Here is a 15074-nt window from a genome sequence, read left to right on the forward strand (position 1 = left end):
ACTAAATCACAATGTAAAACAATTATTATTATGAGGTTTTGGAAAAAAAATAAAAACATACTGACATCAGGATGTTCTCATCCCTTCAGTCTATTCTTCCTTAGTGAAGTCACTTGACTGCAGAAATCAGGATGTCATGAATATAACTGAAGTGATTAACTGATGACATCAACATCAAATACGAATATCAGTGAAGGAATGAACTATTTTGAAATAAGCATCCTGATTAATCATTAAGTTGGTCATGATAGAAATTAAATACAACTTTCCTAGAGGGAAGCATGGATTATAAAATGTCTGCAGAGTCTATTCCTAGGAAAGTTCTACTGTTGTGTGTGTGTGGGGGGGAGCAGTGCACAGGAGTGCTGGGGATTGAAGCCAGAGGCATTTTAGCACCGAGTTTCAATCCCAGCTCTTTTTAGCCTCCGGAGTTGCTGGGATTATAGGTATGTGCTACCATACCTGGCCTGCTTTATCCTTGAAATCTTTTGAAGAACTTTTTTTGGGGTTTGTTTCTTTTTCTTTTTTTACTCACTGTTGCTTCTATAGAGTTGGGGACTGAACCCTGGATTCTACAAAAGTTAAGCATATACTCTACCCAACTAAGCTAAAACCCTAACCCCTAACCTTGAATTTCATAATAAAGTTTTCAAAAAAATTTTACTGAATTTACATTCTCTTTTATGATTGAATCATACAGAGAAAAAAACTTTTTAGGGCCCTATTAGTGTCTCTCTCACTCTGGCACCGAGATTATTGCATGTATCTTCTTCTGCTTTGGTAAGTACAGAGGCAGGGGGTGAGAGGCTTCTCTAATACTTGTGTGAGAGGTGACAGTCTTCCAATGGCCAGGACTTTTTTTGGTAATTTTTGAAGAAGCCCAGCATAAGAACATGGGTCAGAGTGGGATGAGGGAAACACTGGAATGGAACAAGGAGGTAGACAGAAGACAACTGGCAAGTATAACAAAAGAAAAGTGTGGAAGCAGAAAGAAAGGCCATTTCCCACAGTCTAAGGGAAATCAGTTGGAGATGCAGTAGCCACTTACAAATAGGGCTATAAACATAAAAATACTGGTCAATGCAATGTAGATAAAAATAATTCTAAAAAAATTAGAAATATAATGGCAGAAAAGGCTTCTTTCAGATACAATTATGTATTGAGAAGATGCCCTTTGATGACGTACATGTATGCTACAAAGACTGGCTGCATTCAATGTTATTTTATTATACTGTTGTGGAAAAAAAGAATTATAGAAGTCAAAGATATCAGCTTCCATTCTGGATTATTTATAACAAAAATATATAGATTAAACTGCTGAGAAGTTCTATTATTCTTAATAAATCCAGTATTTATAATGTGGGTTAATGTTTTGAGAATTCTGATTAAATAGAAGAAAACAAAATTCTGGAAGGCAATGGGGGTGGTCTGGGTGCCCTCTAGAGGCTGAAAAGGAATCTCTCACAGGGTTTCTGTTGAAAGAGGCCTTAGGTTTCTGGGTGGTCTGTATAGGAGCCTATGAAACCAAACAACAAAGACATGCTTAGGTCTCACTCTCACATCTTTAAGGAAGACTCTCAACCAAAGTGTCCAGGCAGTGCTAGTTACCAAAGACTACAGTAAAGGCTTGTTGACTGACTAAAAAAGAACCAGAATGAAAGAAGATATTGGAGCTTTATAACACTCTTACCAAAAAAGAGAAACCCATGCTACAGCTACTTTTTCTCATATTTTCTAAAGAGTCATCTTGAATGGTCAGAAAACCATGGTAGGGGGAATAAGTAGGGGATCCATCTGAAAAAAGTTCATGGGGTGAGTAAGTGAAGTAAGGGTCAAGGCACCAGAGTGCAAAGACCTTGTGAATGGCTTCTAGGATCATGCTCTGGTCACATGTTCTGAATGTTGTCCAGTCAGGACATCCTGGCCAAACAGTCTTTAGTCTCAGTCAGACTTTTTCCTGGAAGGATCCCTCATAAATAAATCTTGTATGAAGGGAATGTAAATGACTTTTTATAGGAGTTCTTGTTTACTCTGGCTGACCTTTGAGCCACAGGGCTTTCCAGTTGAAACTACACTTTTTTTCTTTTGATGTCTTTTCATTAACAATAATAAAAATATTTAGCAAGACATGGCTTTTTGTTTTCAAAAACACCTGCCCTTTTCTGTATATTGGGCTACCATTGCTACTTAAAAGCATAAGCTGAGAGGGGCTGGGGTTGTGGCTCAGCGGTAGAGCACTCGCCTAGTACGCGCGAGGCCCTGGGTTCGATCCTCAGCACCACATAAAAATAAATAAAATAAAGCCATTGTGTCCAACTACAACTAAAAAATAAATAAATAAATAAAATGTATAAGCTGAGAACCCCTTCCTGATGGAGGGGTCAGTTTAATAACCTTCTGGTCAGCAGAGGCATATTCAGAGAACATACATGAAAAGCAGATTATTTCTGAGCCATAGCCTCAACTCTAAGAATCTAGCTAATAATGCAAAAATAGATCAGAAGGCACAAATAGTCTCTTTTTTCCTCCTAATCCTAGATACAGGGTAAAATGATGGTACCCAGATGCTGAATCATAAATTATCTGCTTTGATAATTAAATAACTCATAAATAACTCACTATTATCTTAGTAATTTTCAGTTATAGAGCCTGGAGGCTCAAGTAAGGTTTCCCAGTTAATGATGTGCAAATATTTTTACTAAGCAGAGATAGTACAATTTAGTGGTAAAAACACTTTTTTTTTTTTTTAAGAGCTAAGTTTTCTAAAACTACTATGCATTTCCAGGACTGCCCAAATAAGTGTTTCACAAATAATCAAGAGACTGTAGATGTAATAAATTAGATATATCTACTCTTTTTTTTTTCCCCATTAAAAGGTTGTAGCAGGGCTGGGGTTGTAGCTCAGTGGTAAAGCGCTTGCCTAGCATGTGTGAGGAACTGGGTTCAATCCTCAGCACCACATAAAAATAAATATATAAAATAAAGATATTGTGTCATCTACAACTTAAAAAATTAATAAAATAAAAGGTTGTAGCCCAGTTTTCTGGAAATGAATTGTTACAAGAACAGCTCTACAACTTGGAAGTCCAATCTAGCTCTGATTAGAGTCTAAATCAATAGAACTTTTCTGCAAAGCAACTATCTGCATAGAATCTTAAAGGCTTATCCGTTCACCTAGTGATTTCCTTGTTTGAATCTATGAAAAGATAATTTGAAATAGTGACAAAGTTTTATATGCAAAGATATGGTCTTAAAAGTAAGAAGATAAAGTTAAAGTAAAAAGGGTCTGGGAATGTAGGCTAGTGGTAAAGTACCCCAGGTTCAAACCAAAATATATATAATATATATAATAATAGTATATTAACATAGTACCAAAATATATATAATAAAATAGTACCAAAATATATATAATAATGATTGCAAAGAACTTTAAAAGATATGTGAAAAATGAGATCCTTAAATGAACACTATCAAATATACTAGTGGGAAGTAAATGGAGAACTGGTGAAATAACTATTACCTAATGGCTTTTCTTATAACAATGTATAAACCTCATACAACATACCAATAATGTGTCTATGTGATGAGAAAAGAAAGACTTCCTAGGGAACTGCATACTCTATAATAAACTTATTTATTTATTTATGGTACTGAGGCACTTTACCATTGAGCTACATTCCGGTCTTTTCAATTTTTTGAGACAGTTGCCACAACAAGGTAGTGGGCTAACAGGCACTGCTATACTTATAAGTTTCAAATCAATTCTGGAATCTGATTACTTCTGCTAAGTAAGAAATTAGGTCAGTCTATCTCCACAGCTACTCCAAGGTAACAAACTGAAATAGTTTCAAAGTGGATCTTCCCTTCCACTGTTGGCTGAACAGCCATCTGGAATTCTTGTGTGCAGTTTTAACTTAGGAGTTATCAGCCTAACTGGGTACATACTGTAAACCAAAACATCAGGCTATGACTCTTCACCTCCATTGTAAAGGACAGCAAAACTGGCAATGGCAAAAATTCTGAATCAGAAGAGGCATTTTTGTTGAGCTATGGATGTCTTCTATCTTAAACTGTTTTATATTTGAGTTAAACCATGTTCTAAAACACAAATAAAATTAAAAATTGTAACATAAATATAAATGGCTATGTGCTTAATTTTCTTCCCAAGAATTAATAATTATTAGTTAATTGGCCATACAATTAACGGTCAGAAAGTTAAAACTATTCTGATTTAGACATTAAGATCTACTTTATTTTTCAATTCTCCAGGTTTAAAGAAGAAAATTAAGGGTGAAGTTCAGCAGATCTGTCATCAATGAAGTTTGGCTTTCTCTGTGGAGAAAGCAGTAATCAGACTCTGCTTACTTAAGAACCAGCACTTAGGATAATTATGGCTCTGTAAACCATCAGCATTCAGCAGGTGGTATTTGAAATTTCATAGGCTCATTAGCAAGTGGGAGAGGTTCTGTGACTAAGAGCCACTGGCTGATTGTCAACTACTGCAATTTATTAAACTGCCAGCAATGCTTGAAGAAAGCAAGGAAAGATATTTTCCCTTAAACTCATACAAAATGAAATGCAAAAACAAACTAAAACTCAATATAAGCTGGGCATAGAGGTGCACATCTGTAATTCCAGTGACTAGGGAGGCTAAGGAATGAGAATTTCAAGTTTGAGGCCAGCTTTAGCAACTTAGCAAGACCCTGTCTTAAAAAAAAAAAAAAAAAAAAAAAAAAAAAAAAAAAAAAGAGGGCTGGCGATGTAACCCAGGGGTAAAAGCCCTCACCTGAGTTAAATACCCAGTATGAAAAATCAAGGCTGAGGCAGGAGGATCACAAGTTCAAAACTATCGTCAGCAACTTAGCAAGACCATCTCTCAAAATAAAAGATAAAAAAGGGCTGGAAATGTGGCTCAGTGGATAAGTGCCCTTGGGTCCAATTGGGGGGGGGGGAGCTGGGAAAAGGGGAAAATCAACCCTAACTCAACAGAGTAAAGCTGGCTGGCTATTGTTAACATTCAGGAACACATCCTACAGCCCTGTGGACTTTTTTCCTACATACACATTATCCACTGAGGAGGATCTTCATTCACATTCAGAAATCCTTTTGTTACCCAAATAAATAGGCACTGGCATGGTAAGAAGGCTTATTTAAAATAAAAATGACCAGGTGGATATTCTCATTTTCTCTTTTGCTCAGACACATAAATATGAAACACTCTAAGCAAATATAGCAACCTCTAAATGGCAAGTACTTTACTGTGATTGCTTAACAATCTAAGATAAAATGGTATTTCTTTTTAACTCACCATTTCAAAATCAAAGTAAGAACTTTTATAATTTCTAACCTTACCTGTTTTGAAAATCAGCAACCATGTCCCGCCTCTCTGAGATCTTGGATGAGCCATCAAGTCTCATGTAGGTATGCTTCCTGTAAACCATATATTCCTATCAGCCAAGAGAAAAGGATATAGTAAGTCTGATGCAAACTAATGCATTATAATTCTCACAAACATCTACCCACCTTCTACTTCATCCATACACTTACCGAATGTAAGTCATTATATCCAGTATGGGGAGAAAGCAATCCCCAAAGCACAAGAAATTAACTGTATATGAGTTTACTGCCATTATATGGGAATCAAGAACAAACTGCACCCTCAAATTCAACATGGAACCTAATTTTATTCCTACAGATTTCAGTAGACTTTACTAAGAAAAAAAAAATTTTTTTTAAGAGAGAGGGGGGGAGAGAGAGAGAGAGAGAGAGAATTTTTTAATATTTATTATTTTTTAGTATTTGGTGGTCACAACATCTTTGTATGTATGTGGTGTTGAGGATCGAACCCGGGCCGCACGCATATCAGGCGAGCGCGCTACCGCTTGAGCCACATCCCCAGCCCTAAGAAAAAAATTTCCAAGTGGAAAAACAAAAAACAAAAACAACCCTCAAAATGAAATACCCAGGGGCTGGGGATATAGCTCAGTTGGTAGCGTGCTTGTCAAGCACATACAAAGCAGTGGATTCAACCTCAGCACCACAAAAGGGAAAAAAAAAAAAAAGAAATACCCAAATCAAAATGGCTTTTAGTTACCAACCAGATGTTTTTCACAGATAGGAACATATACTGTTTTCTTTCAGTGATTAAGGTTCACACTAGAAATTGAAGAAGACAGCAGAAATTCCATGTTTTTATGGAGAGGCAGAATTAATATTGTTAAAATGGCCTCACTAACAAAAGCAATATACAGATTCAATGCAATCTCCATTAAAATACCAATGGCATTCTTCACAAACTAGAAAAAACACTCCCAAAATTCATTTGGAAGAATAAAAGACCCAGAATAGCCAAAGCAATTCTAAGCTAAAAAAGCACTGTGGGAGGCATCACAATATCTGACTTCCAATTATACTACAGAGCTATAGCAACAAAAACTGCATGGTACTGACATAAAACATAGACCAAAAAAACAATGACAAAGAATAGAAGACACAGAGATAAACTGTTTATCTGTAGTCATCTGATCCTTCACAAAGGTGCTAAAAACCTCTACTGGAGAAAGGACAGTCTTTTAAACAAATGATGCTGGAAAAACTTGTTATCTTTATGTGGAAGAATGAAACTAGACCCTTACCTCTTACCTACACCAACATCAACTCAAAATGGATCAAAGACCTAGGAATTAAGACCACAAACTATGCGACTCCTAGAAGAATACGTAGGGTCAAGATACCAATTATATAGGTATAGGCAACAATGTTCTTAATAGGACCCCTAACACTCAAGGAATAATGCCAGGAGTTAGTAAATAAGATGGCATCAAATTAAAAAGCTTCTGCACAGCAAAGGAAACAATTAGGAATGTAAAGACAGAACCTATAGGATGGGAAAAAAATCTTTGCTAGCTACTCTTCTGACAAAAGATTATAGTTTTGTGAGTTCTTTATTCTAGATATTAAACACCAAAAAACGAATAACCCTATTAATAAGGGGCAAATGAAAAATACAGTTTTCAAAAGAAGAAATACAAACGGCCAATAAATAAAATATATGAAAATACATTAAATAAAAATATATGAAAAATGGACAACATCATCAGCAATCAGGGAAATGCAAATCAAAACTACACTGAAATTTTATCTCATACTACTCAGAATGGAAGCCATCAAGAATACAAATAATAATAAGTGCTGCAGAGGATATGAAGAAAAAGGAACACTTTTACACTGTTTGTGAGATTATAAATTTGTACAGTCACTATTGAAATCAATATGGAAGTTCCTCGAAAGACTAGTAAGGAAATACCATATGACCCAGCTATACCACTCCTTGGTATTTATTCTCAAGTATTAAAGTTATCATACTATATTGATACATGCATACCCATGTTTATAGCAGCACAACTCACAATAGCCAAACTTTGGAACCACCTTAGATGGTATATATACACAAAGGATAAAGAAAATGTGATATACACACACATACACACACACAATAGAGTTTTATTCAGCCACAAATTTTTAAAAACTTGTTATTTGGATGGATCTAGAGACCAATATGTTAAGTGAAATAAGCAAAATTCAGGTCAAGGATCATGTTTTCTATCATAGGTTGAAGCCAGAAAGAAAAAAAGAAAAGAGGGTGGTGGGAGGGGGTAGGATCTCCTGAAAACCAACAGGAAATCAGTAGAGGAAAGAGACAAGTGGACAGGGGGTTGGGAGGAAGAGGAGGAAGTGCTAGGGAGTGATAGTGGCCAAATCGTTTTGTTATATTGTGTGCACGTATGAATACGTAACAACAAATCCTACCATTATGTACAACGATAATGCACCAATTAAAAAAAAAAAAAGATTCACATTATAGTGCCCAAAAACCCCACACAAGCAAATCCTGGCTGACCAACGTTTTGAATTTACAGCCTCCTTATCAGAGCGAAACAGAAAACAAGATAATTTCTTGTCTGGCACAGAATCTTCTTGACATCATCTATAAAAGGAATTACAACTTTAAGAACGGAGAGGAGGGGGCTGTGATTGTAGATCAGTGGTAGAGCGCTTGGTTAGCATGTATGAGGCACTGGGTCCAGTCCTCAGCACCACATAAAAATAAAGGTATTGTGTCAATCTACAACTAAAAGAAGAAAAGACTTCAAGAGATGTAGTGGACAGAATGTCTTCCTATTTTTAGAATTTGCAATTCCTCTTATAGATTATGTTCAAATGAACACTGATTTCCTCTGTGACCTTCTGGTTGCATTGGTAATATTATAAATAGTCCACTGTGGAAAAGCCAATGCCTATTTATAAGCAAAAACAAGAGACAGTTATAGTAGTCCTTCCTTATACATGATTTCAGTTACCTGTGGTAAACCACGCCTGTAAATATTAAATGGAAAATTCCAGAAATAAATAATTTATATGTTTTGAATAACTTGTAGTATAGTTTACTGTTGTAATTATTCCATTTTATTACTAGCTCTTGTTAATCTTACTAATTTATAAACTATCAAGTATGTACAGGCAAAAAATATGTATGGTATTTGATAAGATTAGGCACAAGATGAGGTTCTTAGAATGAATGTATCCTTCACAGATATGGGGGAGACTGTCCTTATCTAAAGGCCCCCCTTATCTAGAGGATACTTTAATCTATTTTAAAAAAACTAAGCAAGTTTTTAAAAATTAGAGCATCATGATTATACATAATAACTGGGTTCATTTTGACAAAATCATACATGTAAGAAATTTGATTTAAATTCCCATTCCCCTCCTTTCCTTCCCTCCTCCCTCTCTACTAAACTTCTTCTCTTCAACATATTATAAAGGTTGAATTCTCTTTGATAACTTTAAATATGAATACAATGTAATTTTGTTAAATTCATTATCTTCCCCCTTCTTCCTCCCTCCCTCTTAATTCTCCTTTTTTTGCTCTGATCTTCCTTCTATCTTTTTGCTATCTTATCTCTTCTCTGAGACTAAATATTTCTACTTTTGGAAAATGGTTATATCAGTCTCTGGGCTCAAATATTCTTTTACTAATATTCTCATATGTATTTTTGACATAAGGTTACTGAAGTTTGGTATGGCTAATGCAGTGTATGTGGCAGCCTATTAAGAGCAAATGATGTTCAACATCTCTAGCAATTAGAGAAATGCAAATTAAAACCACACTTGAGATTTAATCTCACTCCACTCAGAATAAGTGTTGATAAGGATGTAGAGAAAAAGATACACTAATACATTGCTGGTGGGACTGCAAATTGGTGGAATCGCTCTGTAAAGCAGACTGGAGATTCCTCAGAAAACTTGAAATCAAACTACCATTTGGTCCAGCTATCCACTATCCCACTTCTCAGTTTATACCCAAAGTACTTAAAATCAACGTACTACAGGGACACAGCCACATCAATGTTTATAGCAGCTCAATTCACAACAGCTAAGCTATGGGACCAACCTAGGTACCCTTTAACAGATGAATGGATAAAGAAATATGGTATATACACAATGGAATATTACTCAACCATAAAAAAGAATGACTTTATGACATTTCCTGGGAAATGGATGATCTGGAGACTATTATGCAAAGCAAAATAAGTCAATCCCCCAAAACCACAGGTCAGATGTTCTCTCTGATATGTGGATGCTAACACACAACAAGAGGAGGTGAAAAAGAATAGAAGTTCAGTAGATTAGACAAAGGAGAATGAGGGAGGGAGGGGAGACAGGAAATAGAAGACAGTGGAATGAATCTGACTTAACTTTCCTATGTGCACATATGAATATACCACAATAATATCCACATCATATATAACCACAGACTAGGATCCTAATTAGAATAAGATGCACTCCATGTTTGTATAAATATCTCAAAATACACTCTAGTGTTATGTATAACTAAAAATAACAACAAAGAGCAAATGATTGTAAAGAACTTGACAGAGGTCTTGGGCTAGGGTATCACTGAGGTGAAGCTAGTCAACCAACTACATTAGGGCACTGAGGCACATATATTTCATTGTGTTTTATGGTGTTTGTTTGTTTTAACTATTTTTTTCCCCTGTCTTGGGGTAGTTCCCTAATGGCTCTGATAATCAAATAGGGACAGAAAATATTCAACCAAAGTAAAATTTCAAGGTTACACTTAGTGGTAAAAGCCCTACAACTGGACAGAATTAATGGTAGATGAGAAGGAATTCAGGATAGAAGATGAAAACAGTAGCATCCCACAAATTTAAATCTAACAAAAAAAAAATTAGTGAATGGACATGCAAAAATCTGTTAAAAGCTGGACGGGGGAATATCTAATTTTCATACTATAGAAAAACACTTCAAAGACAACTCATAAGCCCATTCATACCTTGGCAGCTAATCCAATCAGGAAATGCTGCAATCCAAGACAGCAAAATAAACAGACTATACCAGGACAGTTTACAAAGTCATCCATCCCACAAATTTAAATCTAACAACAACAACAACAAAAAAGGTTGGCTTCTTGCACAGACTCTAAGTACTGGTGATTAAACCCAGGGCCTCAACAGAGTAGACAAGTGCTCTGCCACTTAGCTACATCTCCAGATCTTTCCAAAAATTTCATTTTGATATACAACAAAAAAAATTATTTTAATCTCTGCTACATGGCCCAGACTGGCCTTGAACTTGAAACCCTCTTTTCTCAGCCTCTTCAGTAGTTGGAATTACAAGTGTGTACACCTGTGCCTAGCCCACACAAGCACTCTTTTGCCTTTTAAACCAGAACTTCTAAACTCATGAAAGCACTAATAATAAATTTCTTTAAAAAAATCTGGAGGGTACTTGGGATTAAAACCATTAAAACCAGGGTGCTCTACACAGAAGTACATCCACAGTCCTTTTTATTTTTTTAAATTGAGATACCATTTTTCTAAGTCTTGGAGGCCATCCTCAAAGTTGTGATCCCCTTGCTAGAATGGCTAAGATTATACCACCTGGCTTCTTGTAAATCTTGCTGCTCACATACTTAATATTTCAAGGTTAGCAAAACATCAGGGACATTAATCCTAGACCAACCCTGATTACAGAAAGCCTCTTACAGAGGCAACAGAAGTGAATCTTTCGTTTTTACTACTTCAAAACTTAGCTCTTAGAAGGGGAGAAATGGGATTTCAGAAGGCTTTAGATGAGTTAAGATCCTACTTCAGCAAACAGCTTCAAGATATTAAGTAAATGGACATGCAAAAATCTGTTAAAAGCTGGACAGGGGAATATCTAATTTTCATACTATAGAAAAACACCTCAAAGACAAAAGACTATGCTAAAAAAGCAATACAATGATTTTTTTTTTTGGGGGGGGGGGAGGCACTAAGGATTGAACCCAGGGGCACTTTACCATTGAGCCACATCACTAGTTCTTTTATTTTTATCCTGACAGTGTCTCGCTAAATTACCCAGGATTCACTAAATTGCTGAGGCTGGCTTTGAACTTGCAATCTGCTTGCCTCAGCCTCGAGTTGCTGGGATTACAGGTGTGTGTCACCACGCCTGGCTTCTAATGCTTCTTTTATTCACCAATTCTGAACATTCCAAAGTGACTCTAGATGTCTTTCTAAAATTCCAAGCTGTTTAGCAAAAGATAATACAGTCAAATGCTTATTTGGAAAGAAATTCTTAATTCCTTCCAAGTGTTAATTTCAAGAACTGTACCCACTTCCATTCTTAGTTTTTACATAACCTTTTTCATATTATATGAAAGAAATCTTAATATTTGAGTATACAATTCAATTCTATACAGTTAAAATCCTCTAACAAATGATTTTATAGTATTCATAGCACATCTGAAAATTATAAAAATCTACCTCAAAAAACTATCAACACTCACCAATTGCAACACCAAAAGGGTTTCCTAAAATCTGTTGTTAGACCCTTCCTTACTATATTCTTTTCAAACCCTGCAGTTGAGATCCAGTTAATCAAAAACTTTTGCTGAATTTTGCAGCCTAGGTATGGCTTAAAAATGGTACAACCATTTCCATTTATCCTTCAATTCCCTATAGTACACTCTTGTATCTGAGGACTACTGTGGATGATTAAATTTAACATTTATGAGGTTTGTAGTACTTGTGCATTAAAGCACTTCTGAGCATTAAGGAGGATTTATGGGACAAAAAAAAAAAAAAAGACACCAAAATTTTTTAAATTTTTATTTTATTTATTTATTTTTAAATATTTATTTTTTAGTTTTCGGTGGAAACAAATAAAATCTTTATTTTATTTTTAAGCGGTGCTGAAGATCGAACCCAGCGCCCCGGCACGCCAGGCAAGCGCATTACCGCTTGAGCCTCATCCCCAGCCCTTATTTTATTTTTTGGAATGCTGGAGACTGAACCCAGGATCCTGTGCATGTTAGGTAAGCACCCTACACCAAGTCACACCCTCAGCTCTCAAGACCAATTATTACCCAATTCTTTACACCAGGAACTTTGTAGAAATCAAGGATATTCCACCTATATCCATTATTGGCATTTAGTAAAGGATAACCAATTAGTATGATTAAGTTTCCTGAAGCCTCTAAAAGCAAGCAGAATTCCTTCTGCTCCATTTAAGCAGCAGCAGAATAGAACCAAAATGTATAATTCCTTTCCTATAGCTTTAAAGTTCTCTCCTTTGATTAAACAGATATGAACATCACAAATAGACTACAATGGATCAATAATTATGAACCAAAGTGAATGCTACTTGAACTAACAAAATGTAGTCTTTAGCATTTAGGAAGTATTGAGAACTATGTAGTTTTAATAGGCATTATTTTAATTTTAAAATTACTTTAAAAAAGAAAATTTAAAAAAGAAGAAAAAAATTAACAAAAATAATTACTGAAGAAGTAAAAGGCATTATTGATAAGATGTCCTATTGGCATTTGAGTAGTGATTCTTAAATAGGATTAAAAATAAATAAACTGGGATCTATGCTGGTGATTCTGATTTTGTGGGAGGACTGGGGCCCATACTGATTTATTTTGCTAGAATTGCTATTATCAGAAAGACAAAAGATAACAAATGCTGATGAGGTTGTTGAAAAATGGAATCCTTGTACATTGCTGGTGGGAATATAAATTAGTGCAGCCATCATGGAAAACAGAATAGAAGTACCATATTATCTGGGATGCCCACTTCTACTTCTGGGTATACAGTCAAAGGAAATGAAATTAGTATCTCAAAGAGATAATTGTACCGCCATGTTTACTGCAGAATTATTTGTTACAGTCAAGAGATGTTCATCAACAGAGGAATGGATAAAGAAAATGTGCTATGTGTATGTAAGTACATACACGTATACACATGTACTATTATTCAGTTTAAAAATAAGAAGGAAATCCTGCTATTTATGACAACATGTATAAACCTCAAGGATGTTATGCAAAAGTAAACCTATTAAGTCAAATTCATGAAAGCAGAGAATAGAAAGGTAGGTATTAGGGACTGGAGTTATGTTGGGCAACAGTTCAGTTATGCAGGACAAAAAAAGTTCTGAAGATCTAATGCATAGCACAGTAACTATATATAGTTAATAATACTGTATTGCATGCTTAAAATTTGGTAAGAGTCCATTTCTAAATGTTCTCATAACATACAAAATTATAACTACATAGGTGATGAATATATTAATTAGCTTGACTATAGCAATGATTTCACAATGCATATGTGTATTAAAATATGTTATGGAGCTGGGCATGGTGGCGCATGCCTGTAATCCCAGTAGCTTAGGAGGCCGAGACAGGAGGATTATGAGTTCAAAGCCAGACTCAGCAACTCAGCAAGACCCTAAACAATGCAGCAAGACCTTGTCTCTAAATAAAATTCAAAAAAGGGTTGGGGATGTGGCTCAGTAGTTAAGCATCCCCTTGGTTCCAATCCCCAGTACAAAAAAAAAAAAAAAAGAAGTGGTCCAAGGTGGTGTCTTGCACGTGGCCTTTAATCTCAGTGACTGAAACGGTTGATGCAGGAGGATCACAAGTTCAAGGCCAGCATAAACAACTTAGCAAAGCCCTAAGCAACTTAATGAGACCCTGCCCCAGCTCCCCCCCAAAAATAGGGGTGGGGACATAGCTAAATGGTAAGGTAAAGCACTCCTGGGCTCAATACTCAGTATCAAAAACAAACAAACAACAACAACAACAAAATTATGCTGTCCACGTTAAAAACACACAATTTTTATTTAGCAACTATACCTCATTTAAAGTTGGCCATTTCAAAGTTAATAACAATAGACACCACATACCAGCAGTTGAGACACTATAGAAGGAAAGCAGGGCAGGGTCTTTTTGATCCTTCCTATGCAATACGGCCCAATATCTAAAGTTTGTCAAAAATGCAGGATAGAGGGAAACACCCTATGAACAGTGAACCACAATCTGTATTTTAATAATGTATGACTTGCAAGCCACAAACTGTTGTAGAACATATGCTATTTTTAAAGCACTGGGACTAAAAAATACACTATTTATAAAGTAAGATTCTTATAAAGAATCCTTCTAACATATAAAATAGAGAAGCATTACTATTCTGGTTGACAAAGAAGGAAGGAAAGTTCAAGGACCCATCTGCTTAATCTTTACCTGTCCTTTGCGTACCACATCCCATTAGTTTGAAAACCACTGCTTCTTTTTTCTCCTTAATATGTTTTTAGTTGTAGTTGGACACAATACCTTTATTTTATTTATTTATTTTCATGTGGTGCTGAGGATTGAACCCAGTGCTTCACATGTGCTAGGCAAGCGCTCTACCATTGAGCTACAACCCCAGCTGAAAACTACTGTTTTTTTTTTAAACATTTATTTTTAGTTATAGGTGGACACAATACCTTTATTTTATTTTTATGTGGTGCTGAGGATCGAACCCAGCACCTCATGCACGCTAGGTGAACGCTTTACCCCTTGAGTCACAACTCTAGCCCTGAAAACAGTTCTGGATCATATCCACAAGTCCTACTTGTTAAGCAGTAATATGTAGATGTGTCAACATAACTCAAGATAGTTTTATAAATGATTTTTCACCACTTTAAGGTATAAATAAAAGCAAATATACATGCACTCTGTAGTA

The 15074-nt window shown here is 35.6% G+C and overlaps 1 protein-coding gene and 1 non-coding gene across 3 annotated transcripts in view; one reads left to right on the forward strand and one right to left on the reverse strand.

The window, feature by feature from the left end:
- Ino80 (INO80 complex ATPase subunit) overlaps positions 1-15074 on the reverse strand; it is a 133231-nt gene that overhangs the window by 21321 nt on the left and 96836 nt on the right. For both annotated transcript variants that reach the window (XM_076850577.1, XM_076850576.1), the window contains exon 28: positions 5353-5447. In XM_076850577.1, the coding sequence (XP_076706692.1) occupies positions 5353-5447 (95 nt within the window). The remainder of the gene's footprint in view (positions 1-5352; positions 5448-15074) is intronic.
- On the forward strand, positions 2212-2284 carry Trnat-agu (transfer RNA threonine (anticodon AGU)). The gene has a single exon. It is a non-coding gene; the product is annotated as a tRNA-Thr (tRNA).

Source organism: Callospermophilus lateralis, chromosome 3, assembly GCF_048772815.1.
Source record: "Callospermophilus lateralis isolate mCalLat2 chromosome 3, mCalLat2.hap1, whole genome shotgun sequence".
In the NCBI taxonomy this organism is placed as follows: Eukaryota; Metazoa; Chordata; class Mammalia; order Rodentia; family Sciuridae; genus Callospermophilus; species Callospermophilus lateralis.